A 25238-nucleotide genomic window follows, 5' to 3' on the forward strand; every position below is an offset into this window, starting at 1 on the left:
GTTCTCAAAAGGACAGCCTCCTCATGTCCCTTCATCGAGCTAGGAACAGAATTCTTGACTGGTTCTGTTCTACTAATTTAAAAAAAATTTCCAAAGAATCCATAATTTTAAAAATCAGAGAATAGAAGGACTTCTGACAGAAAGCTCTAGCCTTCCTCATACTCCTCCTCCTCTAGACTGAATGATTATCCCTCCCCCACCCCCCCACCTCCCACCAATTCACATGTTGAAACCTAATCCCCACTGTGATGGTATTTGGAGGTGCTTAGGTCATGAAGGTAGAGCCCTCATACAAGGGATAGTGCCCTTAGAAAAGATAACCCAAAGAGCTCCCTGGCCCCTTGCACCATATGAGGACTCAGTGAGAAGACAGCCATCCGTGAACCAGGAAGCAGGCATTCACCAGATGCTGAGTCTGTGCACCTTGATCATGGACTTCCCGTCTCTAGAACTGTGAGAAGTGTTGTATATAACCCACCCCCCATGTATGGTATTTTGTTATAGCAGCAGGAGCAGACAAAGACCCCACTCCCCTCAGGTGCAGCCAGTTGATTCTTTTCATGGTTTCTGTTTTAGTTATTCTGGTGGTTAATGTTGCATTTCTGAAGAATAGTGCTTGTCAGTTTAGGCTTCTATTAACTTTGTGCTGTTGGATGAGGACATAGCTCCTCTAAACCAGTTCCTCCGTCTTCTTTCTCCCTCATTCATGTAGTTACATCACTGTTCTAAATTCCTGTATTGGTTATCTTTATAACTTAAAAAATTATTGGAATTCTCAGACTCTAAGACGTTTGCTCCCAAAGGGCATGGGGTATTATTTTACTGTTTATATTAGTCAGCTTGGGCTGCCATAACAAAATAACACAGACTGGGTGTTTTTTAAAATTTATTTATTTATTTATTTATTTACTTACTTACTTATACAGAGAGAGAGTGAGAGAGGGAACACAAGCAGGGGGAGTGGGAGAGGGAGAAGCAAGCTTCATGCTGAGCAGTGAGCCCGATGTGGGGCTCGATCCCAGGACCCTGGGATCATGACCTGAGCTGAAGGCACACGCTTAACAACTGAGCCACTCAGGCGCCCCTGGACTGGGTGTTTTAAAGAACAGAAATGCTTGGGGGTTTTTTGTTTTTTTGTTTTTGTTTTGTTTTGTTTTTACAGTTCTGAAGGCTAGGAATCCAAGGTCAAAGTACCACCATGGTTGATTTCTGGTGAGGACTCTCTTCCTGGGTTGTATAAGACTGCCTTCTCCCTGCGTCCTCCCATAGCCTTTCCTCTGTGTTTATGCTGAGAAACAGATTTTCTGGTGACTCCTCCTCTTATGAGTACACCTGTCAGATTAGAGCCCTAGCTGGCTGACCTCATTTAACCTTAGTTACCTCCTTGAAGGCCCTATCTCCAACTATAGTTACATTGGGGGTTAGGGCTTTAGCATGGAATTTGGGGGTGAGGGTGGGGTGGTGGGATACAAATCAGTCTATATAACACTGTTTTAATTTGCATTTTCCTAATTACCAGGGAGACTGAACATCTTTTCATAATGAGGGTGATTCATCTTTCCTCTTTGTGAATTGCTTGCCATATCTTCTGCACAATGAGGACAGAGTATCTTATTGATTTATAGCAGTTTTTTATGTAATATGGATACTAAGTATACATTGCACAGATCTCCCATTCTCCCACTTGCTGTATTTAGTTTTCCTATTGCTGCTGTAACAAGCTACCACAAACTAAATGGCTTAAAATAACACAGATTGTTATGTTGCAGTTCTGGAGGTCAGAAGTCTGAAATGGGTCTGGGTAAGCTAAAATCAAGATGTCACTGGGGTGCCTGGGTGGCTCAGTCGTTAAGCATCTGCCTTCAGCTCAGGTCATGATCCCAGGGTCCTGGGATCGAGCCCCGCATCGGGCTCCCTGCTCAGCTGGAAGCCTGCTTCTCCCTCTCCCACTCCCCTGCTTGTGTTCCCTCTCTCGCTGTCTCTGTCAAATAAATAAATAAAATCTTTAAAAAAAAAAAAAAAAAAAAAAGATGTCAGAAGGGCTGTGTTCCTTTCTGGAGCTTCTGGGGAGAATGTTACCAGACAAAGAACGGGTTCTGAGCTCAGGTTTGTCTGCTTGCTGCTCAAAAATCAGTACTCTAGAGACAAGTGACAGTGAGAAAGGAGAGTTGCTTTAGTCAGGAAGCCGGCAACCTGGAAGGCAAGTGGACAGACGTCTCAAAGACCATCTTCCCTGTCCAGGCCAAGCTGGAGGGTTTTAGAGGGGAAGGCATGGGAGAAGAGAGGGGGCTACATGCAAGAGAAGCAGGCGCTCAGGCGGTGAGCCCAGTGTCAGCGAGACCCTGAACACACTCGCTGGCATCAGGGGCAGCTGTGTTTGAATGTGGTCAGGCCTCGTCTTCTGGGAAAGTTTGGTCCTTTACTCCTGAAGGCTAGTGGTCTGCAAATCTTAAGGGGTTGGTTCTGCTACAGACCAAGGGAGTTAGGTCAGCAAGCCAAGAGTGAGTAAGCGTGAAGCGAGTTCGCCCTTCAGACCAGTTGGAGTGCTATTACAATTGTAATTCATTTTGGAGGTTCTATGGGGGAGTCCATTTTCTGGCCCTTTCCGGCTTCTGGAGGCCGCCTGCATTCCTTGGCAATAAGTGTTAGCGAAGACGTGGAGCAGCTGCAGCTAGAACTCTCACACATTGCTTGTTGGAGTGCACAACTGGAGAACCTGACCGTTTCTGATAAACACACACCTACCCTATGACCCAGTGATTCTCCTTCCAGATACACCCAGTTCAGTGTGCACATGTCCACATAACGTCTCGTTCGAGAATGTTTACAGCGGCTTTATTCATAATAGTGTCAGACTGGAAACAACCCAAACGCTCCTCAATGAGAGGATGGATAAAGAAATACTGGTGTGTGTAATGCTCTGCGGCAGTAAAAAGAAAGAGCTCCTGATGCGTGCAAGAGCACGGACGAGTCTCAGGAGCATTATGTCAAGGAAAAAATCAGAAGAGAGAGCAATCCTCTGTGATTCCAGTGATACGAAGTGAAATTAATCCATGATAATACAAATTGGAATGGTAATTGCCTTGAAGAAGGGAGGGATTGACACCAAAGAGGCAGGAAGGAACTTTCTGGGGTGATGATAATGTGTATTGGGGCACCTGGGTGGCTCAGTCGGTTAAGTGTCTGCCTTCAGTTCAGGTCATGATCTCCGGGTCCTGGGATCGAGCCCCACATCGGGCTCTCTGCTTAGCGGGGAGTCTGTATCTCCCTCTCACTCTCCCTCTGTGCTCTCTCTCTCAAATAAATAAAATCTTTTTAAAAAATTTAAAAAAAAAAGTGTATTGATTGATCCAGCTGGTAATTATGTGGGTGTATATACATTTGCAACATTTCACTGAGTGATAATATTAAGATTGGTGAATATTATTGTGAAAATTGTGTCTGTTGAAAGTATTTTTTTAAGGAAAAAAACTTTATAAGATAGGGCCTCTTTATTCCTTAAAGATTTGGTAAACCTTGCCCATGAAACTGCCCGAGCCTGGAGTCTCCCCCTGCCCCCACCTTGACCCTCCTGACTTGGAAGCAGGGGTAGGGATGGTTTCTTTTTATTATCAATTTAGTTTAATACTTACTGTGATATTCAGGACTGTTTCTTCTTGAGTTAGGTTTGGTAATTTATGTTTGCTGAGAAAATTATTTTCATCTAAGCTTTCAAATTTATTTGGCATAAATGTTATTTGTAACACTTTCTATTTTTACAACTGCAACTGTGATCTTTTTAATTTAGAATATTATTTGTATGCGTCTTTTATTTTTGTTAGGCTTGCAAAAGATTTTTGTTAATCTTTTCAATGAACCAGTCTTTGGTTTCATATGCTCTTCTCTATTATGTTTACCTTCTGTTTTACTAATTACTGCTTGTATTGTGTTCTTTATTTTGATTTGCCTCTAGCTACTCAAGTTGAATGCTTAACCCATACTTTTTAAACTTTCTTGTTTTAAAATAAATTTAAGACTCTAACTTTTAAGTATTGGGTTAACAGCAGCCTACAAGTTTCTTCATGTGGTTTTTTTCATTTCATTTATGTTTAATGATTATCATTGTGATTTCTTTGTTAAGCCTTGATTATTTGAGTGTGATTTTTAAGAAATTGTAAACTCATGGCACCTTTTTAAATGATCTTTTTTATTGTTGGTGATTTAATTATATATGATCAGAGGACATGGTCTTCATGATATCAGTATTTTGGTATTTGTTGAAATATACTTTGTAAGCTGGTACATGGTCAATTTTTATAAATGTTTAACTGTTCTTAGGAAGAGTGTGTGTTTTTTATTTGCTAGGTAAGACCCTGTATGATCATCCATTAGCTCAAGCTTGCTACTGTTACTATATAAATAGCCTCTATTTTTATTGCTTTTTGTCTGCTTGATTAATCAGTTTATGATAAAGTCTTGATGTCTCTCACTAAGGCCGTGGATTTTTCAAATTTGTTTTCCCTGATTTGGTTGATTTTTATTTCCAAGACACTGTTAAGTATTTACTAGTTAATGATTTCAGTATCTTCTTGATGGGTTATTATTATTATTTTTTTTATTATGTAAGGTGCATCTCTGTCCCCACCAGTGCATTTGCATTTACCTTAAGTTGTATTTTCATCAGACATGTCTATTATTATACCTGCCTTTTTTTTTTTTTTTGCTAATTTGTGCTGTTTTCCCCACCCCAGCCTTTTGGTGTGTTTTTGAAGGCTTCAGCTGTCTCTCGTAAACAATATGTAGCTGGATTTTGATGGTTTATCCAGTCTAATAATCTCATTTTTTATTATTTAAGTTTTAGTCCCTATTTACATTTTATGTGACTTTTTTGGTATGTATTTTGCTACCCTTTTTTCTACATTTATTTTTTTTCTCCTTCTTTCTCTTGGCTTGATAGTCTTATATAATCATGATAGCTAACATTTGAGTATTTGAAATATATAAAGCAGGACCCTGCGATCATGACCTGAGCTGAAGGCAGACGCTCAACTGACTGAGCCACCCAGGCATCCCGACCAAGTTTTCTAGGAAAAGTTATGAAGTATTTCTTTTTACTTGTATTTCTTCTTACCTGTTAGACTTTTGGAGTAATTTGTATAATGGTAACCAACAAAGGGTGAACCCATCCTCACGTAATGATGTCTAGATTCTGTTACCATCATTGTGTTACTGCTGGTTTGAACAGTTATAAACCAGTCAGTTTATTAGCAACCAGTTTGGTTTGGCTTTTTCATAAAGTATATGATGGCTCTAATCTTTTTTTCTTTCTTGCTCAGTGAACCAAAAATTGGATTTAGTGACTTTATGCTAATTTGTAGGAAAATTATTTGTGCAACCCATACTCTAAAATATTTTTGGGTCACATTTTATGTAATGACTGAAATTAGGTAATAGTTAGCTTTGAAGGAAAATGGTGGCAGTGGACATAATTTTGGCTTTCTTCTTTTTTTTTTTTAAAGGTTTGTTTATTTTAGAGAGAGAGTGCATGAGTGGGTGAAGGGGCAGGGGGGAGGGGAGAAGCAGACTCTTCGCTGAGCAGGAAGCCCGACACTACGCGGGACTTGAAGCAGGGGTCGATCTCAGGACCCTGAGATCATGACTTGAGCCGAAGCCAAGAGTCAGATGCTTAGACTGAGCCACCCATGTGCCTCAATTGTGACCTTATTCTGAGACACAGAAGAACACTGGAATTAGGTCTTTCTTAAGTTACTCTTCTGTAGAAACATGAGGTGTTTTGCATATATGCGTGCAAAGTCATTAATATTTATGTCATGGCTATAAAGACTAATTTGCTAATAGTATTCACTATCCAATAAGTATATAATTAATTGCTATGCAAAATATAAATTAGTAGTCTCATTACAGTTTATGCTTTGATACATTTGACCTCAAAACAGAATGATCTGTCTGGTTCTTCAAACTTGCTTCAAAAGTGTGTGTCATTCACTCTTTAAACAAGTACTGAGTACTTGTTTAAGATAGCACGTGTTGCCGGCTTGGCTTGCTTCATTTGCCATAGGACAGTCGGTGCTTCACTGAGCCCTTTATATGGCTCTCTGAGGTCATTTGTATAATATTGTGGCCTATAGTAGGTGCTCAATGAATGTTTGATGAGTTAATGAATGAGTAAAGATGGAAATGGGCACTCCGGTTATGTCTGGATCAGAAGCAGAAGTAGCCCGAAATGCAAGGAAAAGATACTTGGAAGGAAGAACAGGAAGAAGAAAGGACAGAAATGGTACTGGATTAGTGTGCTGGGGCTGTGGTAATCAGAGTACCACAACTAAGTGTCTCAAACAACAAACATTTATTCTCTGCCAGTTTTGGAGACCAGAAGTCTGAGATCAAGATGTCGGCAGGGCTAATTCCTTCTGAGGCTGTGAGGGAGGACCTGTTCCAGGCCTGTGTCCCAGCTTCTGGGGGTTCACTGGCATCTTTGGTGTTCCTTGGCTTGTAGGTGCACCATCCTGATCTCTGCTTCTGTCTTCACATGACGTTCCTGTGTGCCTGTGTTCAGATCCCCCCCCTTTAAAAAAAAAAAAAAGATTTTATGTATTTGAAAGAGAGAGAGTGAGCGGGGCGGGGGAGGAGCAGAGGGAGAGGGACAAGCAGACTCCGCACTGAGCTCGGGGCCTGACGCAGGGCTCGGTCCCATGAGCCTGAGATCGTGACCTGAGCCGAAATCAAGTCAGACACTTAACTGACTAAGCCACCGGGTGCTCCCAGATGTCCCCCTTTTTAAGGACACTAGTCACATTGGATTAGGAGCTACCTGAATGATCTCATTTTAACTTGATTACCTCCATAAAGACCCTGTCTCCAAATAAGATCATATTCTGAAGGGTGGGGTTAGCTGAGGGTTAGGACTCTTATCTTTTTTGAGGAGGTACAAATTTAACCCATAACAAATTCAACCCATAATTCAACCCATACCTTTAAAATAGATAAAGGCAGCCTATAGAGGGGCACCTTCAAACCTTTGGGCCTTCAAATGCTGTGGCCCCACATCACTGTCTACTTTTTGGGACACAATATACTGCCCTAGTGGACTGTGCCTCTTGTTTTTGCCCTGCTCAGGTTTTAGGATCTGTGGAGGGTCTTCTGTGTAAATAGCCTGGGCCGTGCCAACCACATTGATAAAGGCTATGGTCACATGACCAAATTTGGGTGCTCTTCCTTTTCTTGCCCGATTTCTTCCCCACTGGTCTTCCTGTCTTGACGTGGTATGGTGAGCACCACTCAACTCATCTTGAGACTGACTGCACCTGGATGGGACAGCTCAGAAAATTGGAGCTAGACTTTGCTGTGATGTGTCAATGGAGACTTTTGGAATCAAGGACAGCTTACTGAGGGGCAGGATTGGCTGCTCCGGTTCACTAGCATGTGTGCCCCAAGCCTGCTGCTATGGAAAAAAAAAAAAACCTGCTATGAAGTGAATATTTGTGTCCTCTCCCAATTTAATTATTGAAGCTCTAATCACCAGTGTGATGGTATTTGGAGGTAGGGCCTTTGAAAGGTAATTATGGTTACATTAGGTTATAAGGGTGGGCCCTCATGATGGAATTAATGTCCTTATAAAAAGAAGGAGAGGCACACGATCTCTGTGTTCAAGTGCATGTAGCAGGGAAAGGCCCAGGAGGACATAATGGAAGATAGCCATCTACAAACCAGGAAGGGCCCTCACCAGTCACCCAATCTGCCGGAATTTCAAGCCTCCAGAACTCTGACAAATAAGTGTTTGTTGTTAGGTCACCCAGACTATGGTATTTTGTTATAGCAGTCCAGGGTGACAGAGACACCGGTGGAGAGGATCCCATTCTTCTCTCTCTCCTTCACCTTGTGACGTTCTTCAGAGGGGGTCTTTTGTAGTGATAGTTTACTAAGGTGGGTCATGGTATGTGTGTGCACTGCTGTGTTTAGTGAAATGTGGGTGTTTGCAGTTACACGGTGTGTGTGCGCTATTGAGTGTGTGTCATTCACTCTTTAAACAAGTACTGAGTGAATTACGTGCTGGGTTCTAAGCTCTCACCTCCACCACTTCACTAAAACCATCCTTGTCGGGATCACCACGGTCAGTTCTTAGTCCTAATGCTATTACACGTGTGGGCTGCACATGACTAGCTCATCATGGGAGTCACCTCAGTCAGTATGTCCTTCTAGACCAGCACCCTCCATGGTTTTCTGCGGTTTCAGGGCTTGTCCTTCTCAGACTGCTTGATTGGTTGCCACTTGTTTGCTAGACCTCTTCATATTGAAATGCTCCCAAGGCTCAGTCCATGGAGTCTCACTCCCTTGTGCTCTTATCCAGTAACATGGTTTGAGGCAAGCTGCTGTCTCTCAGATCTGCAGACTGGACCTTTCCATTGACCTGCAGCTCATTCTCCACTTGCCCACTTGACATTGCTACTTGGAAACCTCATCTGCATGCACGCACACACACACACAGAGTCAAAACTAACCCTTAACACTCACCCTGCCCCAATTTTTTCCTTCTGCATCTTAGTGAATACTCAAGCCAAAAATCTTACAGTTGACTTTTAATTCCTTATATCCCACATCCAGTCCTTGGGAAAATATTTTCAGATCTCCCTTCAAAATGCAAAGAATCTGACCTCTCACCACCTTCAGCATGGCTCAAGCCGTCAACCTCTCTCGCCTGGAAGACCACAGTTGGCTGATACTTGGTCTCAGCTTCTGCCTTTCTGACCCTACAGTCTGTTCTCAACACACCAGCCAGAGTGATCCTATTAAAATTTAAATTGAGGTGTCAGCCCTCTGCTCCAGACCCTTGTTATGGCCTCCCAGACCAAACAGAGTAAAAGGAAGAATGTTGGAATTATCAGACCAGGAATTTTTAACAACTGTGATTAGTATCCTAAGGGCTTTAATGGAAAAAGTTAGACAACATGCAAAAAGCAGATGGATAATGTAAGCAGAGAGATGGTAATTCTAAGGAAAAATCAAAAGAAATGCTAGAGTTAAGCAGAACCAAAACAAAAACAAATGAATTCCTTTGATGGCCTTATTAACTGACTGGACAGGGCTGAGGAAAGAATCTCTGGGCTTGAGGATATGACTGAGAATTTCTAAAACTGAAAAGCAAGGAGAAAAAAGACTGAAAAAAATCACAACAGAATATCCAAAAACTGTGGCACATCCATAAAAGGCATAACATACATGTAATGGGGATGCCAGGAGGAGCAGAAAGAGAGAAAGGAACAGATGAAATATTTGAAATAATAATATGGAGACTTTCCCCCAATTAATGTCAGACATCAAGCCACAGATGAAGCTCAGAAAACATGAAACAGGATAAATGTCAAAAGAATGACACCCAGGAGGAGCGCCTGGGTGGCTCAGTCAGTTAAGCATCTGCCTTCAGTTCAGGTCATGATCCTGGGGTCCTGGGACCAAGCCCTGCATTGGGCTCCCTGCTTGGTGGGGAGCCTGCTTCTCCCTCTCCCTCTGCTTCTCCCCCCAGCTAATGCTCGCTCGCTTGCTCTCCCCGCCCTCTCTCGCAAGTAAATAAAATCTTAGGAAAAAAAAAAAAAAAAGGAATGACATGAATATCTTCTTCAAACTTCAGGAAATCAAAGATAAAAAATCTTGAAAGAAGCCACAGATAAAAACATTTTACCTATACAGGACCAAAGGTAAGAATTATATCTGATTTCTTCTCAGAACCCATGCAAGGAAGTAGATAGGGGAGTGAAACATACAAAGTATTGGGAGAAAAACCCACCAATCTAGAATTCTGCATCCTGGAAATTTCCTCCAAAAGTGAGAAGAAATGAAGACTTTCTCAGACAAACAGAAACTGAGGGAATTTGTTGCCAGTAGATCTGCCTTGCAAGAAACGTTAAAAGAAGTTGTTCAGAGAGAAAGAAAATTATATATTCAGAAACTTGGATCTACATAAAGGAAGAGCATTGGAGAATGAATACGTGAAGGTAAAATGAAGACTTGTTTTTCTTAATCTAATAGCTGTCAGATAACAGATATATACATTCACACATATATAAAAAGGATACGCTTATGTATAAGTGAAATGAATGACAGCAATGATACAAGGGATAGGAGGGGGAATTAGGAATATTTTGTTATCTATAAGGTACTCGTACTACCTGTGAAGTGGTGTAATTGTCTTTGAAAGGGGACTTGGATTAGTTATAAATGTATATTGCTAACTCTAGGGTGCCACTAAAAACAGTTTAAAAAGAAGTATAATTGATAGGCTAAGAAAAATGTGAAAATAGAATCCTATAAAATGATCAAAACCACAAATGGCAAAAAAAGGCATGGAAGACAACAATAAGAACAAGACAAGGGCAACAAATAATAATAAAAATATGGTAGACATTCATCCAACTACAGACCTACCTTGTTTTATTGTGCTTGACAGATACTGCACATTTTACAAATTGAAAGTTTGTGGCAACCTGTGTCAAGTCTTTTGGTGCTGTTTTTCCAACAGCATTTTTTCTCTTTATGTCTCCATCACATTTTGGTAATTCTTATAATATTTCAAACTTTTAAATTATTATATTGTTACAGTGATGTGTGATCAGTGATTATGACTTACTGAAAGTTCAGATGATGGTTAGCATTTTTAGCAATCTTAAAATTAAGGTATATACATTGTTTTTTAGGCATAATGCTATTGCGTGGTGAACAGAGTACAGCATAGTGTAGACATAACTTTTATATGCGCTGGGAAACCAAAAATTTCATTTGTATTCCTTTTTGTGACATTTGCTTTATTGCAGTGATCTGGAACTAAACCCACAATGTCTCTGAGGTATGCCTGTATTGTATATCAGTAATCACTTCAAACATCAATGGTCTTAAGTGCACCAATCAAAAGAGATTGTCAGAGTGGATAGAAAAATAAGACCCAACTACATGTTACTGGATCTTAATGTAGGAAATCCACTTTAAATATAAAAATACACATAGATTAAAAATAAAGGGATGGAGAAAGGTATTCCATGCTGCCACCAATCAAAGGCAGTAGGCGCACCTATGTTAATTTCACACAGTTTAAACTTCGGAGCAAAGAAAGTTATCAAGGATAAAGAGGGGTATTACATAATGACAAAAGGGTCAATTGTGCAAGAATATGTAGCAATCCTTAATGTGTATGTGCCTAACTACATATAGGCAGAATATGTAGGTCAAGAACTGCAAGGAGAAATTGATGAATACACTACACATTCTTCTCAAGGTCACATTGGAACATTCTCTAAGATGGTCCACATTCTGGGCCATAAAACACACTGTGACAAATTTAAAAGAATAGAAATCATGTAATGTCTGCTCTCAGACCACAGTGGAATTACACTAGAAATCATAACAGAAAGACAGCTGGAAAATCACCCAAATAACTGGGGACAACACACTTTTAAAAAAGATTTTATTTATTTATTTATTTATTTATTTATTTATTATTTTTTATTTATTTATGGGAGACAGGGCGAGCACCAGCGGTGGGAGATGGGGACAGGCAGAGGGAGAGGGAGAAGCAGACTTCCCGCTGAGCAGGGAGCCTGACACGGGGCTTGATCCTGGGATCCTGGGATCATGACCTGAGCCAAAGGCAGACACTTAACCAGCTGAGCCACCCAGATGCCCAAGTAATAAAAATTAGAGTAGAAATCTGTGAAACTAAAGGCAGGAAATCAACAAAACGAAAATCTGATTCTTTGAAAAGGTTAATAAATCTGTAAGCCCTAGCCAGACAAAGAAGAAAAAAAGACACAAATAAATAATATCAGAAATGAAAGAGCGGACATCACTACAGGTCCCATGGATGGAGCTTGACTAGGAGTAAGGCATCTTAAGATAATTGCCAGAGAAAGATAAAATTACGCTCACACAGATCACATGAAAATGAACATGTGTTTTGTTTTACTCACGTAGGGAACCAGGCAAATGTTCTAAACAGTTCAAATGAAGTCAAAAGGCTCACATTTATATGAGTAAAGGAATTGAATTGCAAATCTGGGCAAACTGATTTTTCTACAGAGGGAAGAGAAGTCCATGGAAACTACCAGACAAAACAGCTTGCATGTGTTCCTGTCACCCACAATTTACAGAAAGCTGCACAATAGGTCAAAGACAAGGAAGGCTAGAATCTGATAACCTGGAAGGTTGTGCTGGATGGATACAATGCAGTGTTTTCCTGAAACACTGTTTTTCTTCTGAAGACTTTAAGATAAGTCAAGTACACTAAAATTTCATTAACTTGAGCTCATATAAATTGGTGAGCCAATATGACTCAGTAGAAGTCTGAATTAGGGAACTTCCCTAAGAAAATGACATAGGAGATGCTAGCTCCATTTCTGTTTACAGCTTTGCTCCGATTTAGTCACTGGATACCCTGTGATCAGCCTTTCTCATGCACACAGGGAGAACCTAGCCTGGCAGGGTATGCTGCTTCCCTGCCAGTCTGTGGATCTGGGAAGTGACCTATCATCGCCCTGTACTCTGGCTTGGGGCCAGAGGCCAAGGCTCTGCAGCACCTGCTGCCCTGGCCTGTGACCTTCCTTGGGGGAGGCCCATCTACCTTGCTGGCTCTTCTGCATCAGGAGCACTGGGCCTGTGTCTTTGCTAATCCCTTTCTTCCTCTTCCCAGGCATTTTAGATAAATGCTTGGAAAAAGATTACTCTTGGGAGATATGAGGGAAAAGGGCTGTCAGTGAGCAAGACAAGATGAAGAGACTTGAATGTAAGTAAAGCCACATATGGACAATGCAGTTAAGAGTATGGAAGCAAGGGCGCCTGGGTGGCTCAGTCGTTAGGCGTCTGCCTTCAGCTCAGGTCATGATCCCAGAGTCCTGGGATCGAGTCCCACATCGGGCTCCCTGCTTAGCAGGAAGCCGGCTTCTCCCTCTCCCACTCCCCTTGCTTGTGTTCCTGCTCTTGCTAGCTCTCTCTCTGTCAAATAAATAAAATCTTAAAAAAAAAAGAGGCAAGTGAACTAGGTTTATTTGGCTTAGTCTCAGCCTCTGCTCTTTGTGGAGCTCTTCTGACTAAAGTTATTCTAAATTGAAGAAAGAGGGGCGCCTGGGTGGCTGAGTTGGTTAAGCGTCTGCCTTCGGCTCAGGTCATGATCCCGGGGTCCTGGGATCGAGCCCGGCATCGGGCTCCCTGCTCAGTGGGAAGCCTGCTTCTCCCTCTCCCACTCCCCCTGCTTGTGTTCCCTCTCTCGCTTTGTCTCTCTCTGTCAAATAAATAAAATCTTTAAAAAAATAAAATAAACTGAAGGAAGAGAAGTTGTCTCCGTTTTGATTCAACAAATTTATGTTACATATGAAAAGTAACTCTGAGTGGCTATCAAGGGTATTACTGTATTTTAAGTAATCGTAATACACAACCATTTTGGAGAACAATTAAACAGTATCCATTAATGTTGAAAAAAATCATACACCCAGGTCAAGAAGTCTTCTAGGCATATACTCTGCAGAAATGGTGGTAAAAGAGACATTCGTAAGAATGTTTGCTGTAACATTATTTGTAATACTGGAAACCAAAAACATTAAATGACCATCAATAAGAAGTAGATAAATAGACTATTTATATAGTAGATTACTATATAGTAATTAAATTCATTCATTCACTCATTCACCAAATAGTTATTGAATGTCTATTTTATGCCAGCCACTCATCTAGCTATCGAGGTTACAGCTGTGATTAACACAGATAAACCCCTCTCTTCAAGGAGTTTCTATTCTCATGGGGAGACAGGTCCTCAACAGGATACGTGAAATAGATTGTATAGTGGACAGTGATAAGGGTCAAGAAAAGATAATAAAGCAGAGAAGGGGGGTGCTAAGGGTTAGGCATGGAGGTAGGACATGAAAGCTCATGTTGGGTGGCCAGGAGCAAAGACCTGAGGAAATAAGGGATCTAGCTTTGCTGAGGAAGAGTGTTTTGGGTCATGAAACGTGAAACTGGGGGTGGGGGTGGGGAGAGAGGAGCGGAAGGGAGCCTGGCTGGGACAGAACAATCTGTGTCAAAATGGACTAAACTGTGTGGAAAAAATCAAATTGTAGAGTGATGTATGTAGTAGCACACCATTTTTTTTTTTTTTTAAGATTTTATTTATTTGAGAGAGAGAGCACGGGCAGGGTGAAGGGCAGAGGGAGAAGCAGACTCCCCTCTGAGCAGGGAGCCTGACATGGGGCTCATGATCCCAGGACTCCAGATCATGACCTGAGCCAAAGGCAGCTGCTTAACCGACTGAGCCACCGATTCGCCCCAGTGGCACACCATTCTTGTTAACAACCTCTAGAGTAGGGGTTCTTAATCTAAATAAAATAAAATACGTGATTGTAAAAGAAGTCAACTATATTGAAATAATTGTAAAATTTTTTAGAACAGATTTGTGTTATGAAAGTTCTCTGTTATCAGAGAGTTAAGTACAAGGCAATAAATACATAAGCAAGTTAAAGTTTTCATCCTTTAAAGATCCATCAGTGTGAAGGCCATCATGGCTAGTTTGAATGGGGCTTTTAAACTGTGGGATGGCCTTTGACTCACCTGCTTCTATGTGTCCATCAACACAGTTGTAGGGAGTCACAGAGAGTAAAATACGTAGCTGGACCATCCATGTGAGAACATAGGACCTAGCCATTTAGAGTCTGGAGAATTAACTACCAGGCACAGAGCTGCTTAGGGGTTGCTTGGCTCCATCACCTGAGTACTTGTAGACAGTCTGGCAGCTGGTCTGGTGCCTCAATGATAATTTCAAAGTAGTGTGAGCATAAATGTTTTGAGTTCTCTCTAGCAACTGTGATGTGATAGGAAAATCTGAATGCTCTTGGTGATGAAGTCACAGATACTACTAATATTATAATACTCTTGCCTGCATTTATGGCTGAAAGAAATGCTGAATTTTGCTTAGAAGTTAGTGAAGCTAAAGGTGATTTTTTTCTGTCCAAATTCTGGGACACCCTGATATCTGCCTGTGAATGCCAGGTTAGGAATCTTGCTCTAAAACAATATACTGTTAAAGGCTATACACATTCACACACACACATTTACAAACACACCAAATTCATGATTGTGATTGGTTCTGGTGGGTCTGGGACTAGGGATGGTGTATAATATATGTTACAGAAATACGGAATATGTTATAAAAATAATTATGGTATTCGTAGTAGAAAACTGACCCCCAAGCCCCTTAATATCCAGCAGAATTCGTAGACAAGGGTCCAGTTCTTTCTCACATTATGCATTTACCTTGGTGGTTCTGTTTATTGATAGTAAAACAGCTGTTAGGACAAAGGTAGTGGCCCAGTTTGGCCAGTGTGATTATGTGGGCTCAAATCCCAGCTTAATTTCTAAGTGTGTTTATGGCAAATAATTTATTTTAAATGTTTGTGTACTTTTTAAAAAGGCTTTGATTACACCATTTTGCTTCTTAATAGCAGTAATGGTTAAGCAGGATTCCTGGAGCAGAGCCACACATCTCACTAGTTGTGTGGTGTTGGACAGGTGATTTGGCCTCTTTGCTTTGGTCCCTTATCTGAGAAAAGGGAATAGTGGTAGTATTTTCATCATAGGGTGACGGATGATTCAATGAGTCAATATATATGAAGCTCCTAGAAAGGTGTCTGGTACATAATAAAGACTCAGTAAATCTAACTCTTACTCCTCCTCCTCCTAGACCTTGGCAATTTCACCCCACCTGACTCATGTGCTAGAGTCAGCATCTGCAATTTTTCAGGTCTCCTCAAAGTTAGCAAACATTCCTTTAGTGTCTGCTGTGTGCAGTGCGCCTGGAGCCCCCTTACATCCCTTCAGTCATGTTTCGAATGCTGGAGATACACTGGGAATAAGGCCATGAACCTAGAACCTGCCCTTGCTGAGATTTAATGAAGATGTTTTCAAGATGCAAAGGGCATGAAAAGGAAAGAGTGCCTGCATCTCCCTAGGAAAGGCAGGGTAGGCTTTGTTGGGGGGGGGGGTTCTGCTTGAGCTGAGTAGAGATTTGTCTACACTAATAAGGCCAGAGTGACAGTCCAGACACTTGTGGTTCCTGGAGGGAACCTGCTCTTGCTTCTTAGGGGCCTTTGTAGACTGTGGCTTCGGCATGGTGTGCCTGTGGAATGATGTTAGGGCTGTGCTTTATTTTCCCTTCAGTTCTAGACTCAGAAGTGAGCTGATACTTGAATTTTAGGAAGGTAACAGTGGAAGGTAGTGTGGAGGAGGGTCTGGAAGGGAAGACTGGAGGTAGGAAGGCCTGTCAGAAGAAGAGGCCAATGACCTTGGTACTAGCCTGGGCAAGGAGAGCAGGGGACAGGAGCACCTTTGCAGGCAGGGCTGGCCACCTGCTGTTTGCCTGGTGCCTGGACAGTGCCCAGCACACAGGACTTGGGCTGCAAATGCTTTCTGAATAAGTGGGTGAGGCACTTCAGAGACAGAATTAGATAGTGCCCCAGTTTCCAGCTCCATTTGCCTAGTAGATGGTGGGTAATTAACTGGAGGCATAGTGTGGAAAGAGGGTTGAATTTGAGGGGAAGACAATTGAGTCAGATTTGAACCTGTTGACCTTGAGGTGCTCTGGGACCTCTGCATAGTGGATATAAGTCTAGAACCATGATCCCAGTTGAAATGGAGGGGTGGGTAGAGGAGCATTATCTATTTGGCAGACTACTATCAAATCCGTACCTCTAGCCAGGCCTTCTCTCCTGAGCTCCTCCAGATGGCTTTCCCTCATAGTGCTTCACTCACCGTGCTTAAGGCAGAGCTCATCACTTCCTAGAACATGGCTTTCCTCCCGATTTCTCTATTCTTTCCAATAGCCCTGAAGTCTTTTAGTCACTGGCCAAAACTGTGATGTTTTCTCTTGGATAAAATTTAATAAAATTTCAGCTCCTCAGAATGCTTAAAATTGAAGGTTCTAATTTCTCTTGAGTTTGGTTTGAAGGGGCTTATTTAAAAAGTTCTAAAATATTATCTTTTTAAATTTTTATTTTACTTTATTAAAAATTTTCTTTTATTTGAATATAGTTGACACACAATGTTGCATTAGTTTCAGGTGTACAGTAGAGTCATTCCTTATCTCTGTACTTTATGCCATGCTTACTGCAGTGTAGCCGCAATCTGCTAAAATATCATCTAATAGCTTTTTCCACCATTCTTGTCTTGCTTCCACATCTTTCCAAGGCTTAGTCCCTCACCCCCATCAGGTCTCTGCCTAAGTGTGACCCTTTTGAGAGACCTTCTCTAATCTCACCTTAGCCCTAGTAGCACCCTTCATCTTTGCCTTGCTTGATTTTGTTGTATACCATTTAGTACTGTATGATTGGCTATTTTTTTTAATCACTTATCATTACCTGCTTTTTAAAAAAAATCTCTCTCCCTCACTAGAATGGAGGGGAGGGATGTTGTCCTTTTTACCATTGTATTTCCTGTCCTTTGCAGGCATTTGCTCCATGGTAGGGATGCAACCATGTATGATATGTCATGTTAGATCCAATTCACAAATTTGGAAGCTTAGGCTCAGCAGAGTTAGTTATAGAAGGTCAGGGTCACATGCTTTCTAAATGATAAAGCCAGTGACTGATTGCATCACTTGGGATTTTTTATACTTGTCAAGCTGCCTTCTAGATAAGACAAATTATTATAAGCTTGTATTTTCACTCACCATAGGTACAAAATGGAATATATTAGTGGAAATAGTTGTTATAGTTGGATATTTCTGATCATTAAAAAAAAATACTTTTTTTCCCCCAATTTAGGAAGCTATGGCAAAAAAAGTGGTCGTAGTAAAAAATGGAGGGAAATGCTGAAGCTGCCCCCTGTCAGCCAGTGCAGCGAGCTTAGACATTCCATTGGTGAGTAAGCAGTGCCAGCCTGGAGATCATGTCTGGCATTGTACCATCTGTTAGATGCTATTCTTTTAAGAAGTAATATGTGCTCATTGTTCTATATAGAACAGAAGAGTAATATAGTAAAAGTTCCTCTCCCCTTGACCCAACTAATCATCTCTAGAAGTGAACACAGTGTTTTCTGGGTTCATCCCCACTGTAGCATGAATCAGTACTTAATTCCTTTTTCTTGGCAAATGACATTTCATCGTATGGATATATCACTTCTTAATTATCCATTCATCAGTAGATCGATGAGTTGTTTAAATTTTTTTGTCTATTATGAATAATGCTGCTAGGGGCGCCTGGGTGGCTCATTCGTTAAGCATCTGCCTTCGGCTCAGGTCACAATCCCAGGGTCCTGGGATTGAGCCCCTCATCGGGCTCCCTGCTCTGCCAGAAGCCTGCTTCTCCCTCTCCCACTCCCCCTGCTCATGTTCCTGCTCTCACTGTCTCTCTCTCTGTCAAATAAATAAATAAATAATAAAATCTTTAAAAAAAAAAACCCAAATGAATAATGCTGCTAGAAACATTCATATACAAGTGTTTTCTTTGTGGTAGAGTAAACATAAAAATTACCATTTTAACCATTTTTAAAAGATTTTATTTATTTGAGAGAGCGAGCATGCACATGTGGCAGGGAGGGGCAAAGGGAGAGGGAGACAAGCAGACTCCGTGCAGAGCATGGAGTTGACGTGGGGCTTGATCTCATGACCCTGAAATCATGACCTGAGCTGAAACCAAGAGTCAGATGCTTAACCAACTGATTGACCATTTTAAAATATTTTAACGATTTTTAAATATAAAGTTCAGTGGCATTGATTTGGATATTGTATGTATGTACTCCATTTTGTGTATCCATTCATCTGTTGAATGGGTTGTTTCTACCATTTGGCTATTGTGAATAATGCTGCTAGGAACATTGGTGTACAAATGTTTGAGTCCCTGCTTTCAATTCTTTTGTGTATATACCCAGAATTAGAACTGCTGGATAATATGATAATTCTATGTTTAACTCTGTGAGGCGCTGCCAGACTGTTTTCCAGTGTGGCTACACCATTTTATGTTCCCACCAACAATATATGAGGATTTCAGTTTCTTCATGTCCTCCCTGACACTTTTTATTTTCCATTTTGTTTTTATTATAGCAATCTGAGTGGGTGTGAAGTGGTATTTCATTGTGTGTGTGGTTTTTTTAAGTTTTCTTTATTTAAGTAATCTCTACACCCTGCATGGGGCTTGAACTCACAGCCCGGAGATCAAGAGTCATATGATCCTCTGACTGAGCCAGCCAGGCACCCCGATCTCATTGTGTTTTGATCTGTGTTTCCCAAAAATGACTAATGATGTTGAATATCTTTTCATGTACTTACTGGCCATTTGTATATCTTCTTTGGAGAAATATCTGTTCAAATCCTTTGCCCATTTTTTTTTTTTTAAGTAGGCTCTGTGCCCAGCGTGGGGAGCCCAATGAGGGGCTTGAACTCACGACCCTGAGATCAAGAGTTGGATGCTTGCTTAACTGACTGAGACACCTAGGCACCCTCTTTGCCCATTTTTTAATTGGATTGTTTATCTTTTCATTGTTGAAATGTAAGTGTTCTTTATATTTCTAGTTACTAGACTCTTATCAGATATTTGATTTCCAAATATATTCTCCCATTCTTTGTTTTCCTTTACTTTCTTGATGATGTTCTTTGAGGAACACCAGTTTTTATTTTTATTTTATTATTTTTTTAAAGATTTTATTTATTTATTTGAGAGAGAGAATGAGATAGAGAGAGAGAGTATGAGAGGGGGGAGGGTCAGGGGGAGAAGCAGACTCCCCGCTGAGCAGGGAGCCCGATGCGGGACTCGATCCCAGGACTCCAGGATCATGACCTGAGCCGAAGGCAGTCGCTCAACCAACTGAGCCACCCAGGCGCCCACAAGTTTTTATTTTGATGAAGTCCAATTGATCTATTTTTTTCTTTTATTGCTGTGCTTTTGGTGTCATAGCTAAGAAACCACTACTTAATCCAAAGTCACAAAGATTTACACCTATACTTTCTGCTAAGAGTTTTATAGTTTTATAGTTTTAGCTCTCACATTTAGGTATTTGATCCAGGAATTAATTTTTATATATGGCGTGAGGTAGGGATCCAGTTCCATTCTCTTGCATTGGATATCCTGTTGTTCCAGAACCATTCATTGAAATGACGATTTTTTCACCATTGAATTGTCTTAGTGCCTTTATAAAAAATCACCTGACTATAAAGGTGAGGGTTTATTTCTAGACACTTGTGAGGATACACGTGTTTGTATTTAGGACCCACCCAGATAATCCAGGACAGTCTTCCATCTCAAGATCCTTGAGTTAATCATATTTGCAAAGGCTCTTTTTTTAAAATAAGGTCATATTTATAGGGTTAGGACCTGATACATTGGGAGGGCCATTATTCAGCCTGCTACAGACAGTAACTCTAGGCTTCACTTTTTTAGGAACTGGCAAACTGTTTTCCAAAGCAGCTGCATATTTTACATTCCCACCAGCAATATATGAGTTTCAGGTTCTCCACATCCTTGCCAACACTTATTTTCATTATAGCCATCCTAGTGAGTGTGATTTGCATTTCACTAATGACTAATGATGTCGAGCATCTTTTTATTGATTATTGGCTGTGCTTCTTTGAGCCAGTTGATATTTGATCCATAGTGTTAATAGTATTTTCTGCATATAGCACTGAGTGATTAGTATGGAGGTTGATTCCGTTATTTGACATTTGCATTGTAATTAAGATATTATAAATTTTACTTTGGGACTATTTATGCCGTTGAATATATTCATAGGGTTATAGAAACATTTTCATGTCTACTTGCATATTAATTATCTCAGTGTGCTTCTGATTCTTTGGGGGTAGGTTTTAGTGCATAGAATGAAGTAAATTACATTAAATGTCCCATTAGTTAACTTTTTCCCCACAGTTCATGCTCTTTTTAAAAAAGAGTTTATTTTATTTTATATTTTATTTTCGTTGAGAGATGTAATTTACGTACCACACTGTGTAAGTTTAAGGTATACAACACTATCAGTTAACTTTCGAATGTCATCATTTACTCACTCCATGTACCCAGCACTGGGTATGGCACTACCAATTCAGTGGCTAAGAAACAGATGTGACCTCCGCCCTCTTGGCAGAGATAGTTATAAAATAAAGAATCGCAGAAATGCACGTAATTACAAACTGCAGTAAGCCCTTTGAAGGAAAAGGTACAGACTGTTGGGTAAGTACAGGACCCCAAAGGGGGACGGAGAATGGCAATTTCCCGGGACATGAAAAAGGCCAGTGTTCCTGGAGCGGAGACGAAGAAGGACAGTGGCACTGGATGAGAGGAAAGGAGGGAGGTGGGGCTCGTGGTCCTGGTAAGGGCATTTGTCTTAGCTGAGAGTCGACGCTGTCAGATTTTCAGCAGAGGGATGACCTAAGTGGATGCACATTTCTGAAGGGCATCTCGGGCTTCAGTGTGAGGACTGTGATTGAGAGTGTGGAGAAGGGGAGGGGGGAGGCCAAAGGATTGTTGGCTTTTGTGCGGGCAAGAGTGATGGAAATTCAGTGTCAGCTGGAGGCCATGGAACCGAATGACTATGTGAGATCTTTAAGAAGTGGAATCTGGTTGATTTATGTGTGAAAGTAGGAAGGGTGGGGGTGCTAAGGATGACTTCCAGGTCTGATCCTTCCACTGAGATCAGGTTCACGGTGTGAGGAGCTGTGTTGGATGGAATCTGTACATTCATGTTTAGAGATCAGAAAAGTCTGGGCTGAGGGGCGCCTGGGTGGCTCAGTCATTAAGCGTCTGCCTTCGGCTCAGGTCATGATCCCAGGGTGCTGGGATCGAGCCCCACATCGGGCTCCCTGCTCCGCGGGAAGCCTGCTTCTCCCTCTCCCACTCCCCCTGCTTGTGTTCCCTCTCTCGCTGTGTCTCTCTGTCAAATAAATAAAAAAATAAAATCTTTAAAAAAAAAAAAAAAAGATTCTGGGCTGTAGGTGCAATCTGGGAGATATCTGTGTGTCCCTGGCATTTAGGAGTCACACGACTGGGAGTATATAAGCTCTCCCTAGAGACAGGAGGACGGGGAAAGGGCCCTCACATCCTGACATCCTGGTATGGCTCAGGAGAAACAGACCAAGGAGGAGCAGCCAGATGGGTCTGTGTGCAGTCTGGAGAGCAGAGGGGTCAAGACAACTGAGGACGAGGATGGCTCCAGGCAGGTGGGCATGTTGAAGAAAGGTTTGCCCCCAAGCTCAGGGTCTTTGTTTCCATCTCTAGAACTGCTCAGCCACAGTTTTGTTAAATGAATGAATAAATTGGTGACCTTAGCTAGAGTTGCTTCAGGGCAGATGTACAAGCAGACTTCCTCACTGAATAAAAGAATGTTTCCACTCAGATACCCTCTACTTGGTATGCAGTTCTTTATTTTATTAGTTTACATATGCATTTGATTTAGTGTGGTAGTAAGCATATTTTGGGTTTTCTAATTTTTATCCTTTGGTTGTTCTAAATTTGTGGATGCTGGAGAATCCATGAGCTATAAAACTTTGAGTTAGTGTCCTTTCTAAAGGAGGATCACTTTGAAAATAAGAGAGAGAGCTTCTGATAAATGGCGCATCCTTGCCTCAGAATTTGGTGCATTTAGAAACACCAGTCTCTTGATTAGCTGGTTCCCTTTCCAACACGGCCCATCAGGAGAGTGCCTCTCAGGAGTGGACTTGGACTCTGGTGCACTGAGTGTTCCAGCCCCAGAGGGCTTCTGTGCTGGTTCTCCCTGTCCACTGTGGTCAGGCTCTTCCCTCCCTGTGGCCTGAATTCCCTGTGTGGTGTGGCCTCTCTCTCTTCCCCCTTTCTGCTCACTCAGGGCTGGAACAGTAGATGGTTCACTGTGTAGTCTCTGAGGGGTCAAAAGAAGAAGCTGGATCTTCTGGTTCCTGCAGGACCAGGGCCTCTGAGGGGAAGACAGAAGGAAGCTGTCTGCTGTTTCTGAGATGTATTTGTGACGTATTTCTGTGGTATATGGTATTTAATTTTAGTAATATGTGAAAATCTAATGCACGGAAAAGTGAAATCATTAATAGAATTGTGAGCCAGATAAGGTAAAAAGTAATAGGTTAAAGTTTTTGTGATTATTTCAATGTCAGATTTTTAAAGTTTGATTTAGAGAAACATTTTTTTTTTTTTTAATTCCCTGTATATTACTTCATATAGGTTCTGTGATGTTGCTGTCATTTGCTCTAAGATTCTGTTAATGTCATCGGGGTGAAAAAAAATTTTTTTTTTTTAAAGATTTTTTATTTATTCATTTGACAGAGAGAGACACAGCTAGAGAGGGAACACAAGCAGGGGGAGTGGGAGAGGGAGAAGCAGGCTTCCCACTGAGCAGGGAGCCCGATGCGGGGCTCGATCCCAGGACCCTGGGATCATGACCTCAGCCGAAGGCAGACGCTTAACGACTGAGCCACCCAGGTGCCCCCAGGGTGAAAATTTTAAATTGCTGTAGGATGGAGGAGATTGTATGTGTGATGAAATATTTTGAAATAATTAAAGGACTTTACTGAGTAAATCATCACCTATGTTCCCATCACCCAAATATAAGTGGAAGATTTTAGAATTAAGGTCGTTTTGAACCACACATCATTTTTGCTATTGTACCTGAGCCAATCTAAAAAAACTGGCCTGGGTAAAATGAGAGGCTTTCCCATGAGGTGCCCGTATCAATGCTGTCCAGTCTGAATGTCCCCATTGTTTCCCATCACACTGCAGGACCATCCTGTCCCCAGACCAAACTGCCATTGATCGGGCCTTCTCAGCCCAGTGGTGTGCTGAGACCCTTCATTTCCTTCACTGATCTGGCGCTGTGGGCGCAGGGCCGCGGTCTCATTTTCCAGAGGAGTGTGAGGTGCTGGTCTTGTCTCAGACCTCCTCATGCTCTTTGATTTTGCTCTGCTTCCTTCTGGAAAAACCCAAGGGGCTCTTACCGTGTGTTTATGTTTTTAAAGATCTTTTAGAAAATGTGGCTTACATCATGTGATCATTTACTCAAGAAATTTTATAGTTATGATAGAAATTTACATAGTATCTGAGCTTTAGGATATAGACTTAAAATGTGTGAATAATCTTATGTTCTTCCTGCTTGCGCCTAAATTCAGACTTGTAGCTTCCTTTACAAGTAAGGACTCAGATCTAGCAGCTAAGAGTTCTGGATAAAATTAAGGGTAATCCAGAAATAAATCTGGAAAGCTTGAATGGAATCCATCTCTAACAAGCAAGTATTTTTTAGTATCTGAGGATGATATAAATATAAAATGCAAAACAAACTGAAATATATCCACAGCTACCCCCCAACACACCCCAAATAAACTTAAACTTCAGACATTTGGCTTTGCCAAATAAGCCAGGTTAATTTGGAGTACACTGTTTTCTCCCTGGTCAGGCTGTTCCCTCCTGACCCCCTGCCATGGCGTCCTCCCCAGCTCTCCCAGGCTGTGGAGCAATTCTGCAACCCTAGGTGTCTCAAAGGGGTCTCCTACCCCACATATGTAACTCTGGCTATCTGCTTTGCAGCCCCTTCCTCTGCTCATGGGGCCCAAGCGGCCCCTCCTTCTGTTTTCTACCAGCGAATGATCTTGATTTCCCCAGTGCTGCCTACACAATACAGATCTTGTTGCCCACAGTACGAGCCCGAGTCTGGGGCTGTTCTGCTCACAGGTTCTCATCTCCATGAGGGGCACTGCCTTCCACCTGTTTACCCCATCAGCTTCCTCATTGTCCCCTCAGTAGAGGATGGGTTCCTTGAGAATAGGGCTCCTGTGGTTCCTGTCGTAATTTCTTCACTGTTAAGCGGGAGACTTGACAGAATTTGAATGAGTTGCCTTCTGAAATTCTTTTGTCACCAGAGAATTGGCCTCTTCGTTCCCACTGTGCCGCCTTTGTTCTGGTCCAGCTGCTCTTCCTGCCGGCTGGTCCCCTGGCCCCAACCTCTACGGCCCCACTTCCCCTCACTGCCCCGGGTTCTAGGTGGCCCTCAGGAGTGAGCACTTCCCAAAAGGTCTCTGCTTTCCTTAAGATGCTAAACCTACTATTGTGAAGAGTCAGTGAAATAATACACAGAAAGGACTCAAAATAGTACCTGACACACTGTGACAGGTGAAGAAGTGTCATCACTAGTTATTATGCTCTGTTCCTTCTAAGGTAGAGAGAGTTCCTTGGTATGATATCAAGGCTTGTGGAAAATATGATCCCAGTCTTTTTTTTTCCCCTGAAGTTTTGTAAAGCTTCGTTTGCCTCTAC

General features: G+C 41.7%; 2 protein-coding genes across 10 annotated transcripts in view; one reads left to right on the forward strand and one right to left on the reverse strand.

Annotated features, from left to right (window-relative positions):
* Window positions 1-25238, reverse strand: part of MFSD10 (major facilitator superfamily domain containing 10) — a 631579-nt gene that overhangs the window by 32179 nt on the left and 574162 nt on the right. The gene's annotated exons all lie outside the window — the stretch shown is intronic.
* The window catches only part of GRK4 (G protein-coupled receptor kinase 4), a 94242-nt gene that overhangs the window by 5595 nt on the left and 63409 nt on the right, over window positions 1-25238 (forward strand). For 4 of the 9 annotated variants that reach the window (XM_032395599.1, XM_032395600.1, XM_032395601.1 and 1 more), the window contains exon 1: window positions 17027-17882. The exons of 1 other annotated variant lie outside the window; for it this stretch is intronic. In XM_032395599.1, the coding sequence (XP_032251490.1) occupies window positions 17705-17882 (178 nt within the window). In that variant the 5' untranslated portion in view covers window positions 17027-17704. Of the gene's footprint in view, window positions 1-9459; window positions 9990-17026; window positions 17883-25238 lie in introns of those variants that run through there. 4 more of the 9 variants (XM_032395603.1, XM_032395604.1, XM_032395605.1 and 1 more) reach the window with 2 other exon arrangements.

Source organism: Phoca vitulina, unplaced genomic scaffold (assembly GCF_004348235.1).
Source record: "Phoca vitulina isolate PV1807 unplaced genomic scaffold, GSC_HSeal_1.0 scaffold85, whole genome shotgun sequence".
Taxonomy (NCBI): Eukaryota; Metazoa; Chordata; class Mammalia; order Carnivora; family Phocidae; genus Phoca; species Phoca vitulina.